This window comes from Ciconia boyciana, chromosome 5, assembly GCF_034638445.1.
Source record: "Ciconia boyciana chromosome 5, ASM3463844v1, whole genome shotgun sequence".
NCBI classification, from domain to species: Eukaryota; Metazoa; Chordata; class Aves; order Ciconiiformes; family Ciconiidae; genus Ciconia; species Ciconia boyciana.
Window position 1 is genome coordinate 36996247 of NC_132938.1, and position 13653 is coordinate 37009899.

The following is a 13653-nucleotide window of genomic DNA, read 5'->3' on the forward strand; positions in this document are numbered from 1 at the left end:
CCAATTCCTGGAGCACCCGCAGACCGGCAGTTCGAGGCAGCCCAGGGATGCCACGGGGGCGCAGGCCGGCAGCCGAGCGGCCAGGCCGGGCCGGGCCGGGCCGTGACCCCCCGGGCAGGGGCAGGGGCAGCGGCAGCGGCGGGGAGGGAGGGAGGGAGGGAGGGACGGAGGCCGCCGGGGCGGGCCCGGGCCCTAGTGCCCGCCGGGCGGCGCGGGCGGGAGGGCGGGCGGAGGAGGCGGGCTCGGCACACGCACACGCACACGCCGCTCTCGCCGCGCTCGGCTTAAATAGGGCGGCGCCGGGGGAGCCGCGCACAGCCGTGGTCGTTGTTGCCGTCGCCGCCGGGAGGTGAGCGGGACTCGGGGGTGCCGCTGCCGCCCGGGGGCGGGGGACGAGGCCGCGGGCCCGGCCGTGCTGAGGGGCGGGCGGCGCTGGCGCAGGGTGGGGGGCTGTCAGGGACGCGCTAGCCGCAACCTGCCCGGCCGCCGCTGAGGCGGGCTGGCTCCGCCGTGGCCTGCCGGAGCCGCCGCCGCCGCCCGGCCCTTCACCGTGGGGCTGGGGCGGCCTGCGCGGCCGCCGTCACCTGCGGGGCCGGGCGGTTGGCGGCGAGGGGCGGCGGGTGCCGGCGGGACGGTCCCGCCGCCGATCCCCTCAGGCTGTCTCTGTGGGGCTGCGGGGTTTTCCCTTCCGCCCCGCGGTGGGGTCAGCGTCCCCTGGAGCCGGCTTGGCTTCCCCTCGCACAAAAGCCTTCAGGGAAGCGTAGCCGGCTGTCTCCGGCCTCCCCCCGGCGCTGCGGCAGCTCCGGCTGGCAGGGCATTGTTCCGGCTCCAGCGCTGCCCTCTCCCCCGGCACGGCCCGGCCCGGCCCGGGGTAAACAACGCGGGCCGCAGCGTGGTCGCCCCGGGCGGCCCCCGCTGCCGGAGGGGCGAACCCCTGCGCCGCCCGGCCGCTCCGCCAAGCGGCACGCAGCAGGCTGCGGAGCGCAGTGCTGCGCCGTAAGCTGGGGGGCTTAATGCTTAGCTGCTGGACCTTGTCTTCAGTAGGCTGTTCTTACGGGCACGAATGCGGCATGTACTTGGAGCAGCTTTTTTTTTTCTTTTTAAGTAGTTGAGAGCGTGTATGGAAATGTAGCATGAGGCAAACTGGCCTAAAATAGAAGGCTGAGTGACTTTGACTTTGCAGGCCTCCTCTCTGCTGTTAGGTAGGACTTGCAGTGCTACAGTGCAGGGATTTAGCCTGGCTACACGATGCTTTTGTTCTAGGATGCATACATTTCTTGTTCCTGTTGAACAGGAATTGCAACACTTGAAGCCTTCTGAATTTCTAAAGGGCATGTCTGTGAGCTGTCTGACACCCTCTTGGACCTAGTAATCCATATAACCATATGCCTTGCTTGGGTTGGAGTCCGAGATATGATGGTCAGGTCCTGTGATAGGAAAGAGTGACATCTAAAGAAACTGCTATTGAAACCCCATGGTTCTATATCTGTACCTGGACCACAGAGCTATTGCATGTGGTGTTGGCAGATTTTTTTCATCCACGTGGGAATCTTTTTCATCCACATGGCTTTACAGGGAACCACGCAGTCTCCTGAGCCTGCTCAGGAGTGTTTGTATTCACCTCTCTGCTTTGGAATGTGCTCTCAAACTCACAAGCTGAGATTTCTTAGCTCAAGAGATTTGGATCAGATTTCTTGGATCAAGAAATTCTGAGTGTAAGAAGATGTTGAATTTACTGAAAAATACCTTTCTTTTCCTCTTGCAACAATAGCAGTATTAATAATGCAAAAACTGAAATACAAAGTTCCTCATGGAACCATACTGTTACTGCCTGATTCTTTAAAGTCCAAGGATATCTAGCTTGCTTATATTGGAATATGAAAATGTCTGAGGATGGTGATGGGGAAAATCTAAAGCTTGTAATTACAAGTAGCTGTTGTGTGTAGTGTACTTAATTCAAGGTCTTGAGCAAACGGCCTTAGCCTATTCTGAGGACTGAATGATTATAATGAATTTAAAAGGCAGCTTCTAAGTTTGGTAGATGCTGTTTTACAACTACAAATCGGCCAGCATGAGGTTGGAAGTAAGTTTTCAGTTCTTGAGAAGCAAACCCCCAAGTAGCCTTGTGCTTCAAGGGCAAGTACAAGGTTGGTATTGGTAGAAAAACAAATCCAGTAATTCAAAATGGAAGGAAAGACAACTTTAAAATACTTATTTGGGTAAGTAACTCTCCATCTTTCTTGAGTAAAGTCTCTGTAGCTGACTCTCCTACCTCATTGCTCTATTAGAAATTAGTACCTCATGGGATTTTTTGGAGGACATAGAGGTGGGCTATACCTTCTCTGTCCTGGATGTGTTGATCTCCAGTGGGGAAGAGTAAGCGGGTTTCTTCTCTCTCTCTTTCCCCTCTAAGAAAACACCACTGACTAATGTGAGCAATAGAAGATAATAGTAGGTTATTGTGTTCCGGTCTTTTGTAAATCTTGCTACTACAGTTGATTGAAATGGGTAGACTCAAAGAGGCTAATGGCACCAAACTTTTCAAATGTACAGCAGAGAGGACGAGAGATTCTGGTCCAATGGGATATACGTTGCTTGATAAATTGGACTTCTGGTAGTCCGGTCAGTAGGCTGCCTGCCACATCCTACTGCCCTGCTGTGCTAAATTGCAAGTTCAGATGTGTTAAATATTTTAATATGTTAAATATAACCAGCAGTAACTCTCCAGAAATCCTCACAAATAGGAGGGGAGGTGACTTGTTCATTGGTAAATGGTTTTGCGTGGGAGTTTTACAATGCCATGTGGCTCAAGGAAGCACTGCTGTACAGCATTGACCTTTACAGGCAGTAGGCTGAACCCTGGCTGCAGATGGGGGGCTTGCATTTCTGCAGATCCTGCCTGACTCCTGAAACAAGGACACCCGATAACACAAGGCTTCCACTCTCTCTTGCTGCCTTTCATGTTGGGAGGTACTCATCTACAAAGAGTAAAATACAATAGTAAAATACTCCCTTTTGGTTAGGATTTGAATCTTAGTAGTACTGGTAGTTTGTCCAAAACTGACTGAAAACAGCTTGCATGGTTTTACAGAGACTTAGAGAAAAAATGTGTTTTGTTTTTTTGTAGTTGGACTGTTTAAGGCTTATAGCAGGAGTGCATGATGTCCTGTTTGCAGAAGAGTACTTCTGGCTTTTTATATGAATTATTGTTCTTAAACCCAGAACTCTTAAGCTTTTTAGTTTGATACTGTGTGTGCCTTGTTTCCAAAACTTGTCCTCTGCAGTTGGGCTGCATTAATAGCCTGATGAGGATGGATTAGTTTCTGAGGAAAGCTAGAAGAAAATGCTTACTATCACTCCCTTGGAGGAAATACAGGCATACCTTAATACCTGAGGTCAAGGGGTTGCTTGGTTTGGCACAGTCTTTCTTGTGATGCTGGTGTTGGGAGGTCACTCGGTGAACCAATTGTTTCTTGTGAGTACTTGCTGATCTGTCTGGTCTCATAGTGTTTTAAAAAAACATAACCCTTAACATCCTTCTGAATGTAAACACTATCTAGTGTGATGCAATGTGGCTTCGTGTGTCTGATCCAGGTTGCCTTCTGCTAGACTTCAGGTGACAGAAGTATGAGTAAGAAACTCATTCTTGCAGAGTCTCAGATGAGCACTTGAAGCATGTGTTTCCTTGATGTCGCATACTGGGTTTTCTGAATAGTAGCCTTTTCCTGGGAGGAGTAGAATGAATAAGTTGGTATGATCTACTCAAGCTGTTAATGCCACCAGAAAGCTGCTGGTTTGTAGCAATTTGCTTCTGTAGGGTGATTTTTTTAATCTAAACTGTAGTTGGATTGAGGTTAAATTGACAGAGTAGTGCCATGATGTACTTGCAAATCAGAGTTGTAGGGCTGTAATTCTAATGGGTAGTAATTTAGGCCACAAAATAGATATTTGTAAGCATCTTCTGTGGCCTTTGAAGATGAGAAACCGTTAAGACTGTTTAGTGACACTTTGTGTGTGTGTACAGGCATGGATCAAAGGAAACTTAAATCAATCCCTGTCTCAAAGGTTTTAGTGGGAAGTATTGGTTTTCCTTAATATACAGGGTTAGTGAGTGCTGCTGAAGGACTGTAATTGCACAAAAGGCATTGAGCAGGTTCTTGTCATGTGGTTCAGCTTCTGAACTTGAATAAACTCCAGTGACCTCATTGGTGTGCACTCGGATTACTTGTTGGACATGATTAAGAGGCAAGAATCCAGGTGTTGTTCGATTTGATTGCAAGAGGATTGCAGCCAAATGTCTGAGGACAGGGCTGTGACTTTACTTGTAGATGGGGACAGAGCCTTGACACATCAGTGTCAGATGTAGTGCTCCTTAAAGGTTGCAGCAAGAGTCTTAACTTCAGTTGCAGCTAATGAAGTAAATAACCATGGCCCAACTGATGGGGCTGAAACCAGTTTCTATGCTGCTTCCCTCTGGTCCTGCCTTGTCCCAAATGCAGGAACAGAAACTGAACCAGCAGAGGCAACCTGAACCACTGCATGATGCCCTGTGGTTGCTCAGAGCCAGACTGGGAGGCTGAAGGGGGGGTGAGTGAATATTAGGGACCTGCTGGTTCCCCTCTGTGCATGGGATGGATTCCTCTTAACGGCTCTTTAGTTCCTCCCTCTTTACTGTTGCAGGAAAGTGAATCTGTCCATTACTGCTTTAAAAGGAGGCTTTATAGCTCTGAAGCCTGGCTGGGTGATCTAGGTGATTCTGGGTAAGATGAGATATTTAGTTTTTTAATTGGCGGAGGCTGGGGGGGGGGCGTAGGTGGAGGAGGGCAGAGTAGTGGATTAGACAGTTCAACAGTACTTAGTTTGTTCAGGAAAGTCCTTTGTGGCTAGGGAGAGGCTGTCATGTCATACATGACAGGCCACACCACAGGAGGTATCATGGTGTCATACTCATGTTATACAAGGCTTAAACTGAGGATTCTCCTTCAGGTCTCAATTACCTATGCTACTTTGCTGTATCTTGAGGGTGGTTGTGGTTTCCTTGCTGGTTACAGTTTGGCTCTGTCACAGGTGACTGCAAGACCTCAGTCAAGTTACTGCCTTGACTGCAGGGCAGGGGGAGAAAATCCTGGGAGGACTTGCATGCAGTGTTTGGAGTTGCATGCTTAAGGTGTAGTATTACAATGTCTATCCCTTTCTGTCTTGTTTTCTTCTGGGAGCTAATGGCTGTCTGGTTATCCAAACCAGAGCTGATCTAGCTGAGAACTAGCATCAGAACTAACCCAGGAGAGTGGTGTTTGCTGGATCACCTCCCTAGTGTGACTGCACAACCAGATGAGTGCCTGGCCAGCACAAAGAGGGTTGTGGGAACATGTATCTGGGACAGGTTGGACTGACTTAAACTTAAGATCATTGTAAATGCACTCTGAGATTAGGATTATGTATCTTATTCAGACAAAAGGATTTATTTTGTTAGTAGCCAGAGCTATTTGTTGCACCCTCTTTTATACTCAATAAATGAGCTAGAACATGATTCTGCACTTGTTCTTTCAAAGGGTGAGTGGAGAAAGACTTCAGTAAAACAGATCTGTGGGAGCTGTGCAGTGTAATCTGTAACAGTAGGAAAACACCAAACTGCAATAGCAAGTAGCTGTCAGGGTAACTCAAAGGTATATGGGTGGCTGATCCCCTGTTCCAGCATATCATAGTGTAAACATCTTGGGGCCATATTGCTCATAATAAGAAATAGGCAACTTGTCTCATAGCTTTCTCCTGCCTGCAAGAGGCTGCAGAAATAACACGGTCACTTCTCTTACACCATGTGGTGGACCTACCTTTATGGCAAATCACTACAGTGCTAGTGTGCTGTTCACCTAAATATTAGGATAGAGCGGAGGAGAGGCCATTGGTTCTTGGGGTTGTTTTCTTTGCAATACAGAAGCTGACGGCTGCTCTCCTGTTCTCTTCCGTTGCACTCGAACGATGTCTGGCTATGGATAGACAATAGGCAGGCTGCTGCCTGCTGTAAATAGCCCATTGTATGCCGAGAGTAGGAGCAGCAAAGAACGGCAGAGTCCTGCCAACTTGGGTCGTTGCCTTGAGATACTGGCTCTGCTGTAAAGAATGAGTCTTGGGTGCTACAGGGTGTGTGTGTGCATGTGTGTGAGCAGAGAGCTGGCTTTGTCTGAGCCATACAGAACTCCTTAACCCAATTAATACGATGAGTTCAGAGGGATGCTTTCATGGGCTGGATTTTGGGAACTGCTGTTCCTGTGCAGGTGGCCAGGACAGGTAGTTATCTACGAAGCAGTTTTGCCCTGTCGTTAAAACTGCTTTCCCATATCTGTCTGGTATTTCAAAACTTACAAACAAAGGTCTACTGGTTGCATTGAGGAAAAAGTGCTTTTGACCTCAAATGTTGTCCATTCTGCCCCGAGTTTTTTTGCTACATGTAGCAACCTGAGTATCACAGACTGGTACTTCTCTTATCTGGGATCTTCTTCCTTTGAGTATCCAGCTGTGACTTACAATAACTTGCGATGTCCTGTCTCACACTGGGGCTGAGTTTCTGAGTCTGTTCCTTGTGGTCCAGATCCTGTCTGGATGAGAAGCAATTGCAGGACCTGAGTTTGTAAAGAGAGCATGGCTTTTGCTTGTCTTGAGTGCACAGAATTAGCTGGGTCCTTCCTTCAGGAAAGGACTGAAAGCCAGATCCTAGGTCCACCGGGAAGATCTTTGTCTCAGTCTAAAGGCTCTAAACTGCTCTCCTTGGTCACAGTAAAGACTCTGGATGTCTGATGTGATTGGAGCATGAGCCAAGTAAATAGTGAGATGGATCAAAGAAGGCTGGGAGGCATTGAAGCCTCCTTTCTTGATGGGGCATATTTGGATGCATATGTTAAGAATGTGAATTTATTCTCCCTGTTGCATCTGGCTTTGTTGTATATTAACTCTTGTTTTTTGTATTTGACTTAGCGGGTAGTGCTAAAGCCAGGAATTGCTTAGTCTTGCAGAAAACTCTGTCATAACCTTGTTTTTTTGTGCTGATGAGGCAGAAGGTGTAATAAAAAGTCATCCCTCAGTACCAACTTAAGCAGTAAAATTTGTCATGATGTAACTGATAACTTGCTATATAACTGCTCAGGAAAGGTTTTATGTTATGGGCTGCTCTACAAACAACTGTTTGAGGAAATGAAAAGTAGTGATGTGCATCTCTCTCTTTACCTAGGCTGAAATCATAGCAGCTCCTTGACTACAATGGGACTCTTATGTGAATGAAATGATCATATTTACTTCAGTTCTTGTTAGCTGTAATGGCATGACAGGCTTTTGAAAGAGTAACTCTCTAATTACATTGCATTCCTAAATCATTTAGTGTGTGTGTGCAGGACACATCATGACTAATGCAGAGAGGAAAGCAAGTATCTGTTGTTTTAAGTCAAAGGTGTTTATTGTGGGACTTGAAGAGAAAAGAGCTAAGCTTGCTCTTAGCCCTTATAAACATTATAGCTCCCTTTTTCTAGTTTCACAACATGGTGTCTATGATATACCCAAAATTAACTTGTAAGCCAAGACTTCCTTGTTGGAATGACTTTTTACTCTCAACTGTTCATCTGTGTATACTAAAACTTAAGAGGTAGTTTTCATGCCTGCAATGCTAATGAGCATGATTTGATGCATAAAAAGCAACAGCATGGTAATCCTAACTATTAAGTCAGCAATTGATTTTTTTTTTTTTAAATGTTTTTATGCCAAGGGAAGATGAAGAGGTTCCTCATTAATACATTCAGTTCTTCTCTACCTTCCATTACTACAGCCTGATGCGTTGTGGATTTTGAGCATAGTCTGCTGTGTTTCACAGTGCAAATAGCCAAAAGGCATTTCTGTAGTGGCCCTGCACTGCATATCTTGGTGATGCAGCCCTGTACCCTGAAGCTATGTCATAAAAGCAGAGAAAAGTGGCAGAGAGAGCGGGCAGTGCCTGCAGGCTGGGGAGCGCTCCATGGGTCCGGGACCTGTCCGGGGATGGAACTTGATTCCATTCTGACGCTGCCCCCATCTGTGACCTTACTTCAGCCAGTCCTCCTGCTAACATTGTGAAACTGTGGGCCCTTTGAACTATTTTTATGGCTTTTTTGCTGTCTATAGCAAATCCTTGTCCAAATACTGGTTAGACTTTTTCTGAGCTAGACAACTCTTCTGTTGCCTGGTTGAATAACTGATTGCAGCAGTAAAGATTTCAAGGGCAGACTGTAAACTAGAGATTTTCCAGTAGAAGTATGAAATCTTAGCCTGGTATGGTTGGTTTTAAAAACTAAGCAGCATATAATTCTGCCTGTTTGGATTTTGGCGTCTCCTACGCTGCCATCCTGCAGCAGTGTATGGTTACACAGTACGTTCTAGCTAGTCAAATGCACATTTTGATGCTCTTTAGGTCCTTTGTTTAATGTTATTGTCCGTCGGAAATGGCTGGGCCTAAGTTATCTGAGTAAATACATCTCTGCTCTTCAAGCAAGTAGAGCTTAATACAGGAAAGCGTTGCTTCCCTGCCTGACAGCGGCCATTGCCAGCTGTTGCTGGGTGGCGGGAGGCTGAGCCGCGGGCAGGCAGGGCAAGGCAGGGCAGGCAGGGCAAGGCAAGGCAGGCAGGCAGGCAGGCGCCCTTCGGCGGGCGGTGGGGTGAGCGGGTGTGAGTTGCCATTGGCCCCGGGCAGGCCGGCTGCCTGCTGCTTACCTCTCACCTAGTGGGCAGGAGCTGGTGGGTTTGGCATGTGACAAATGTCCTGGGAGACCTTGGCCGTAGAGGAGAGCACCAGCTGAGCTGACTGCAATCCCTTTTTTATTTCTTTTTTTTTTCCCCCGCAGCTGGTTCTTGCTGTGGAATATCCATGTCAGTGAGTGCTGGTGGGGAGCAGCCTCTTTCGGCTCTTCCTTCTGTGTGAACGTGACAAATCGAATGTGCTTCCTGTGCTTGATGATATTGCTGCGTGCTGCTGCCTTGGGCCTCTGTAGATGCTGCTTTAGTCTGCCTCATGACCAGAGACAAATTGCTGGCATGGTGCTGGGAGAAATAGGAAGCTTGCTAGCATAGAGGAGCTATGGGAGGATATTGGCTGTGAAGGCAGCTTGCTGTAGTGAGCTTTCTGTGCACTACTGAAGGGAGAGTAGAAAAGAGAGAGTGAGTTTGTTTAATGGACTTAAGACGTGAAAAATCCTGCTATGCTACTATAGGATTAGGATGCTCTGTTAGGTTAATGCAGGCAAGTTAATGTCTTATACCCCTGCCCTCCCCCTCCCTGACTTCCCTGTTTGACACTTACTGTTTAAACAGTCTTATAGTATAACTACTCTACAAGTAAATACTTAGCATTTGTGAAATGCTATCCTTCAAAAAAAAAAAGGCAAAAGATTTGTTAAAATGCACTGTCTGTTAAAAGCAATATTAAAACCCTGCAGAAATTGCCTCCTGTCAGCCCCACCTGTCTTTCTAGCATATGAACCAGTAACTGCTTGCTTGCTTACTTAATTGCAGCACTGAAGTCCAAAGGTATTGCCTGCCTAGTGGCAGATCAAATAATTTTGGCAGTGGGAAGCTAGCGGGACAAAGCATATGTTGCTCTCGAACAACAGTGAATCGAAAGGGGATTTCAAATCTTTGTGTGTAACTTTGTTTCATATCAACAGATTCCAGCATCAGGACAACTGCACTGAACTGCAATGCAAGCACATGAGTTGTTTAGACACCTACGAATGCCAGAACTTGGGGATGTCAGACAGTATGTTCGCACCCTTCCGACAAATACGCTGATGGGCTTCGGTGCTTTTGCAGCTCTCACAACCTACTGGTATGCAACAAGACCGAAAGCACTAAAACCACCATGCGATTTAGCAATGCAATCTGTGGAAGTAGAGGTAAGTGTCACTTAATGGATGCTGTCATTCACGGAATTTTGAAGCCTAAAGGCAGCATTGAGAGAGACCAAACACTGATTTACATAAGAGTGTTTCTAAACTTGTAGTGTGAGGGCAGTACATTTCAGGGCATGTTTGGTTTTTCCCTGAAATATGGCTTGAACTCAGTTTTTTGGCTTTCTGAATTTGAAAACCAGTTTGAGGGTTGAGGTCATTGTGGTGGTAACTAGCATGGAAGAAAAAGACTTTGTGCTGAGAAGACTGAGCTTCTGATCTGACTGGTGGGAGGAAACTTGTGAATGTTGGAATTGGCACAGTGTAGTTTTCAATTCCTGGACATGTGCTTAGGTGATGACCTACTAAGTTAGGTCTTGGGGTCAGAGTATGTATGCTGGTGTATACTGATTAGGCTAATAACTTTCTGTTGTAATATTTAGTTTATAATAGCTGACAGATGAGACTTTATATTGGGTTACAAGCATGAAGAGGGTACTAACTGCCCTCAAATGATCTGTGGAAAGATATATTAGTCCTGCCAAGAGATTCCAGCCATAAAGTATGTTGAAATTAAAGCAACCACCTGCTAAACTCTGGATATGCTAGCTTAGCTTTTGTTTTACACTTTTTAGGGGCAGACAGAGTTGCTGTTAGGTGGTGGGTTTTTAATAGTGAAGTCAAATATGGAAACAGTCTGTCTGGGAGGAACTGTTGCTTAGAAGCAAATATAGACAACTGATTACATGGCTAAGGTTTCCTGAGTAGCAGTTGTATCAATTTCCCTGTTCACTACAGAATCAAGATTTTTATTTCATTCTTTCAAGAGTGCCTCTGTATTTCTTCAGGGTAGACAAGGTGTTTCCTTTTGAAGGAAGGAGACAGCTTTGAAAGGTTGTGATCTTCAAGGGAGATCATTAAAAAATGTAGGATTGTAAGGCTGCCAGTTTCTTGTATTACTCTCGATAGTCAGAAACTACCACTATAGATTTTTTTATATATACTTGCAACTGAAGTCTCCCTTTATAGCACATTGTTCTGTGTGGATAGGCTGCATCCAGTTGTCCTGTATCAAGTGCAATTAATGTGGCTGCTGCTTGTGCTTAAGAGTAGATGTGACTACAAACTGATGTAAGCAAATGTGGCAGAGCAGTTTGAAATTTACAGTAGTTAAACTTTCATGAACTCTAGCAAAGTAAACTCCTGTCATAGCCTCAAATCAGGCACTTTCTCTGCAATGTTTCATGATATTGAAATTGAAGAATGAAGCATTAGCTGGCCCCTCCATTCAAAAGTTTAGTTAGTACCACTTGTTTCCTAATCTTCTTCCCAGTATGGTATACAGTAAGCTTACTGACATGTCATGTTACTATAACAAGTAATGGTCTGCTGTTAGAATTACCCAAAGGGGAAACAAGTATCTCTTTTCAAGGAACTCGTGTAGAGTAAGGATCCCGAGGCTAGATCTTATTTCTCATGGTGAGGTTTCCCAGTCCTGACAGCAGCCACTTAGACAGTGGGTGGAATAGTCTTGTAGAGCAGCACATTTTGGTGGCTGGAATAAACTAGCAGTGAAAGCTTTCCAGCTGTGGAGGGCCCCACTGGTCAGTGTAGACTTCAGCAGATTCGAGGGGCTTTGCATGGGAAGATGGTAAAACAGTGGTCTTAACTGGCCATAAAACCAGTGACAAATGCTTATTTGCTTGAGACTCTTGACAGCAGTCTCAGTTCACTGCCTTTACCTCTTCAAGCTAAATTGCTTGGCACTGCTGGGTTCTGTGATTGAAATAATTGTTCAGTAGTATGAGACTTCACTAAACTACTTAATGCATCATTGATCCATATTGTACTAATTAATATCAGCTCTCTGACCAGAGCAAGATAGGTATAACAGCATTATTTTTCATTGCCTTGTCAGAAAATACATTTTAATAGGAAGATGGAACAGTAATAAAACTTAAATGAAAAACAGCTGAGTGTGTTAGCATGTCTTGGTGATAAGAGCTCAAACTTCTTGAGAATGTGTTGAAATGACCAAGATCTGTCCAGTTTTGTTTACCGAGAGTTCAGATGCAGCCCTTAGTGTTGTAAACTGTACCAAACTGCAATCAAATGAGAATGTATGTTTTGAAGCAAGTTTCAAGTGTCTGTTAGAATTGGTACTTTTATAACAGTAACAAGAGTATAATACAGTGCTTGGGGATTCAGTTTCTCACTACATTTTCCTTAGAATTTCACTTTACTTACTCCATTCTCTTATACATGTGTTAAGATGGATTGTCACTGCCACAGAAGAAATATATCAAATACTACTCACAAATTATGTCTTAACATTTTTTTCTGGCTAAGCAATACAATATTAAAAGGTCTAGGGAGTAAGCAATGTGCTCCAAAAAAGACATGGCAGAAGGCAATTCCTCTTCTCTGCTGTTTTAATATCTAATCTACCTGTTTGTTAATGATGATAATTTTGAACTATAAGCTTCTGCTTAATTCTTACTTGTGACTTATTTCCTTGGCCTCTAACAAAGTTAAATGAAATCAGTGACTGGCGTAGGGTTTCTACATGTTCTGGTAATAAGTCTTCATAACTTTATATGGGAGGAAAAAGATCCTATTTACTGCTGTTCCAGGTCACTTCCCATCTCTGGAAAGCTTTGATTTGGTAGGCCAGCACCCAGTGACCCATTTTAACCATCACTGAGTGAGCATAAAGATTGCACACTTAGTTGAATATCAATACAAAGAGTTACTGAAAGTATCAGCTCTTCTAGAGTAGATGCCACAATTAAAAGATGTGGAGTAAGATTTTTAAAGTATGTATACTACAGTTACACTTCACTGAAGGAAGCCCTCATGTCTTCAAAGTTCCCAACTTGATCTCTCTTCAGGGGAACTCCTCAGAGGTATAGGTGAAAATCTTTCAGGATCCACTTGAATCCCTTGTCCCTAGGAGGGGAGACAAGATTAATGAAGAGTAATTCTAAATAAAGTCTGACTAGTGTGAGACTGCATTGCTGAGACACATGCTATACTCAATCATGTGCTATATTGTTAAGAATTTCAGTGCTACAGTAATGGTAGAAATAGGGCATTAATCCTGTGTTTTGCAAAGCTTGTGCACCCTTCATGTCTGTAATTGTAGGCACATCTGGATCTGTCTGCTTGTAGATTGCTCTTTCTATTGGTGACTAATAGCTGAACAACTTTGGCTATTGATTTGAGTGCAGGTGTATGGCTGTCAAATATATTAAATCTTGCTTTAAAAACCCAAATACTTCTATTTGTCTCAAGTTCTGCAAAGCATGTAGAAGGATAGCATATAAATAAACAGTAGGATGTCAGTATTTTCTAGTAGGAAGAGTTTGGATTTGTGACTTTTTTCTTCCCTTAAGACGTTCAAATATGGAGAGAGGTATTCAACTCATGAAAACCTTTGAAGTTACTTGCATTCTCCTGATACATTATGAGAAGTCTAGCTTGCCTTGTCTTTCAAGAATCACTTGATTAGATGTGTGCTTGTCTCCCTATTAAGTGATCAATTTTAGCTGTTGTGTGCTTATCTAGGGATTAGCATGCTTAAAATTGGCTGGTTTGAAAACTCTAGTTTTTACTTCTTGCTGCTCAGAATATGCATGTTGGTGACCTAAGCACCACTTGCTGGCATACTTTCCCTCTCAAGAAAATGGAAATTGGGTCTCTTGCCTCTGAGGCACAGTGGAGCCAACAGTGTGTTTTGACATTACCGCTA

The 13653-nt window shown here is 44.9% G+C and overlaps 1 protein-coding gene across 1 annotated transcript in view; it reads left to right on the forward strand.

Moving 5' to 3' along the window:
- Positions 1–229: 229 nt before the first annotated feature.
- Positions 230–13653, forward strand: part of ACSL1 (acyl-CoA synthetase long chain family member 1) — a 43927-nt gene continuing 30503 nt past the window's right edge. Inside the window, exons 1-2 of the mRNA XM_072862293.1 lie at positions 230–349; positions 9681–9908. Of these exons, the coding sequence (XP_072718394.1) occupies positions 9714–9908 (195 nt within the window). The 5' untranslated portion in view covers positions 230–349; positions 9681–9713. The remainder of the gene's footprint in view (positions 350–9680; positions 9909–13653) is intronic.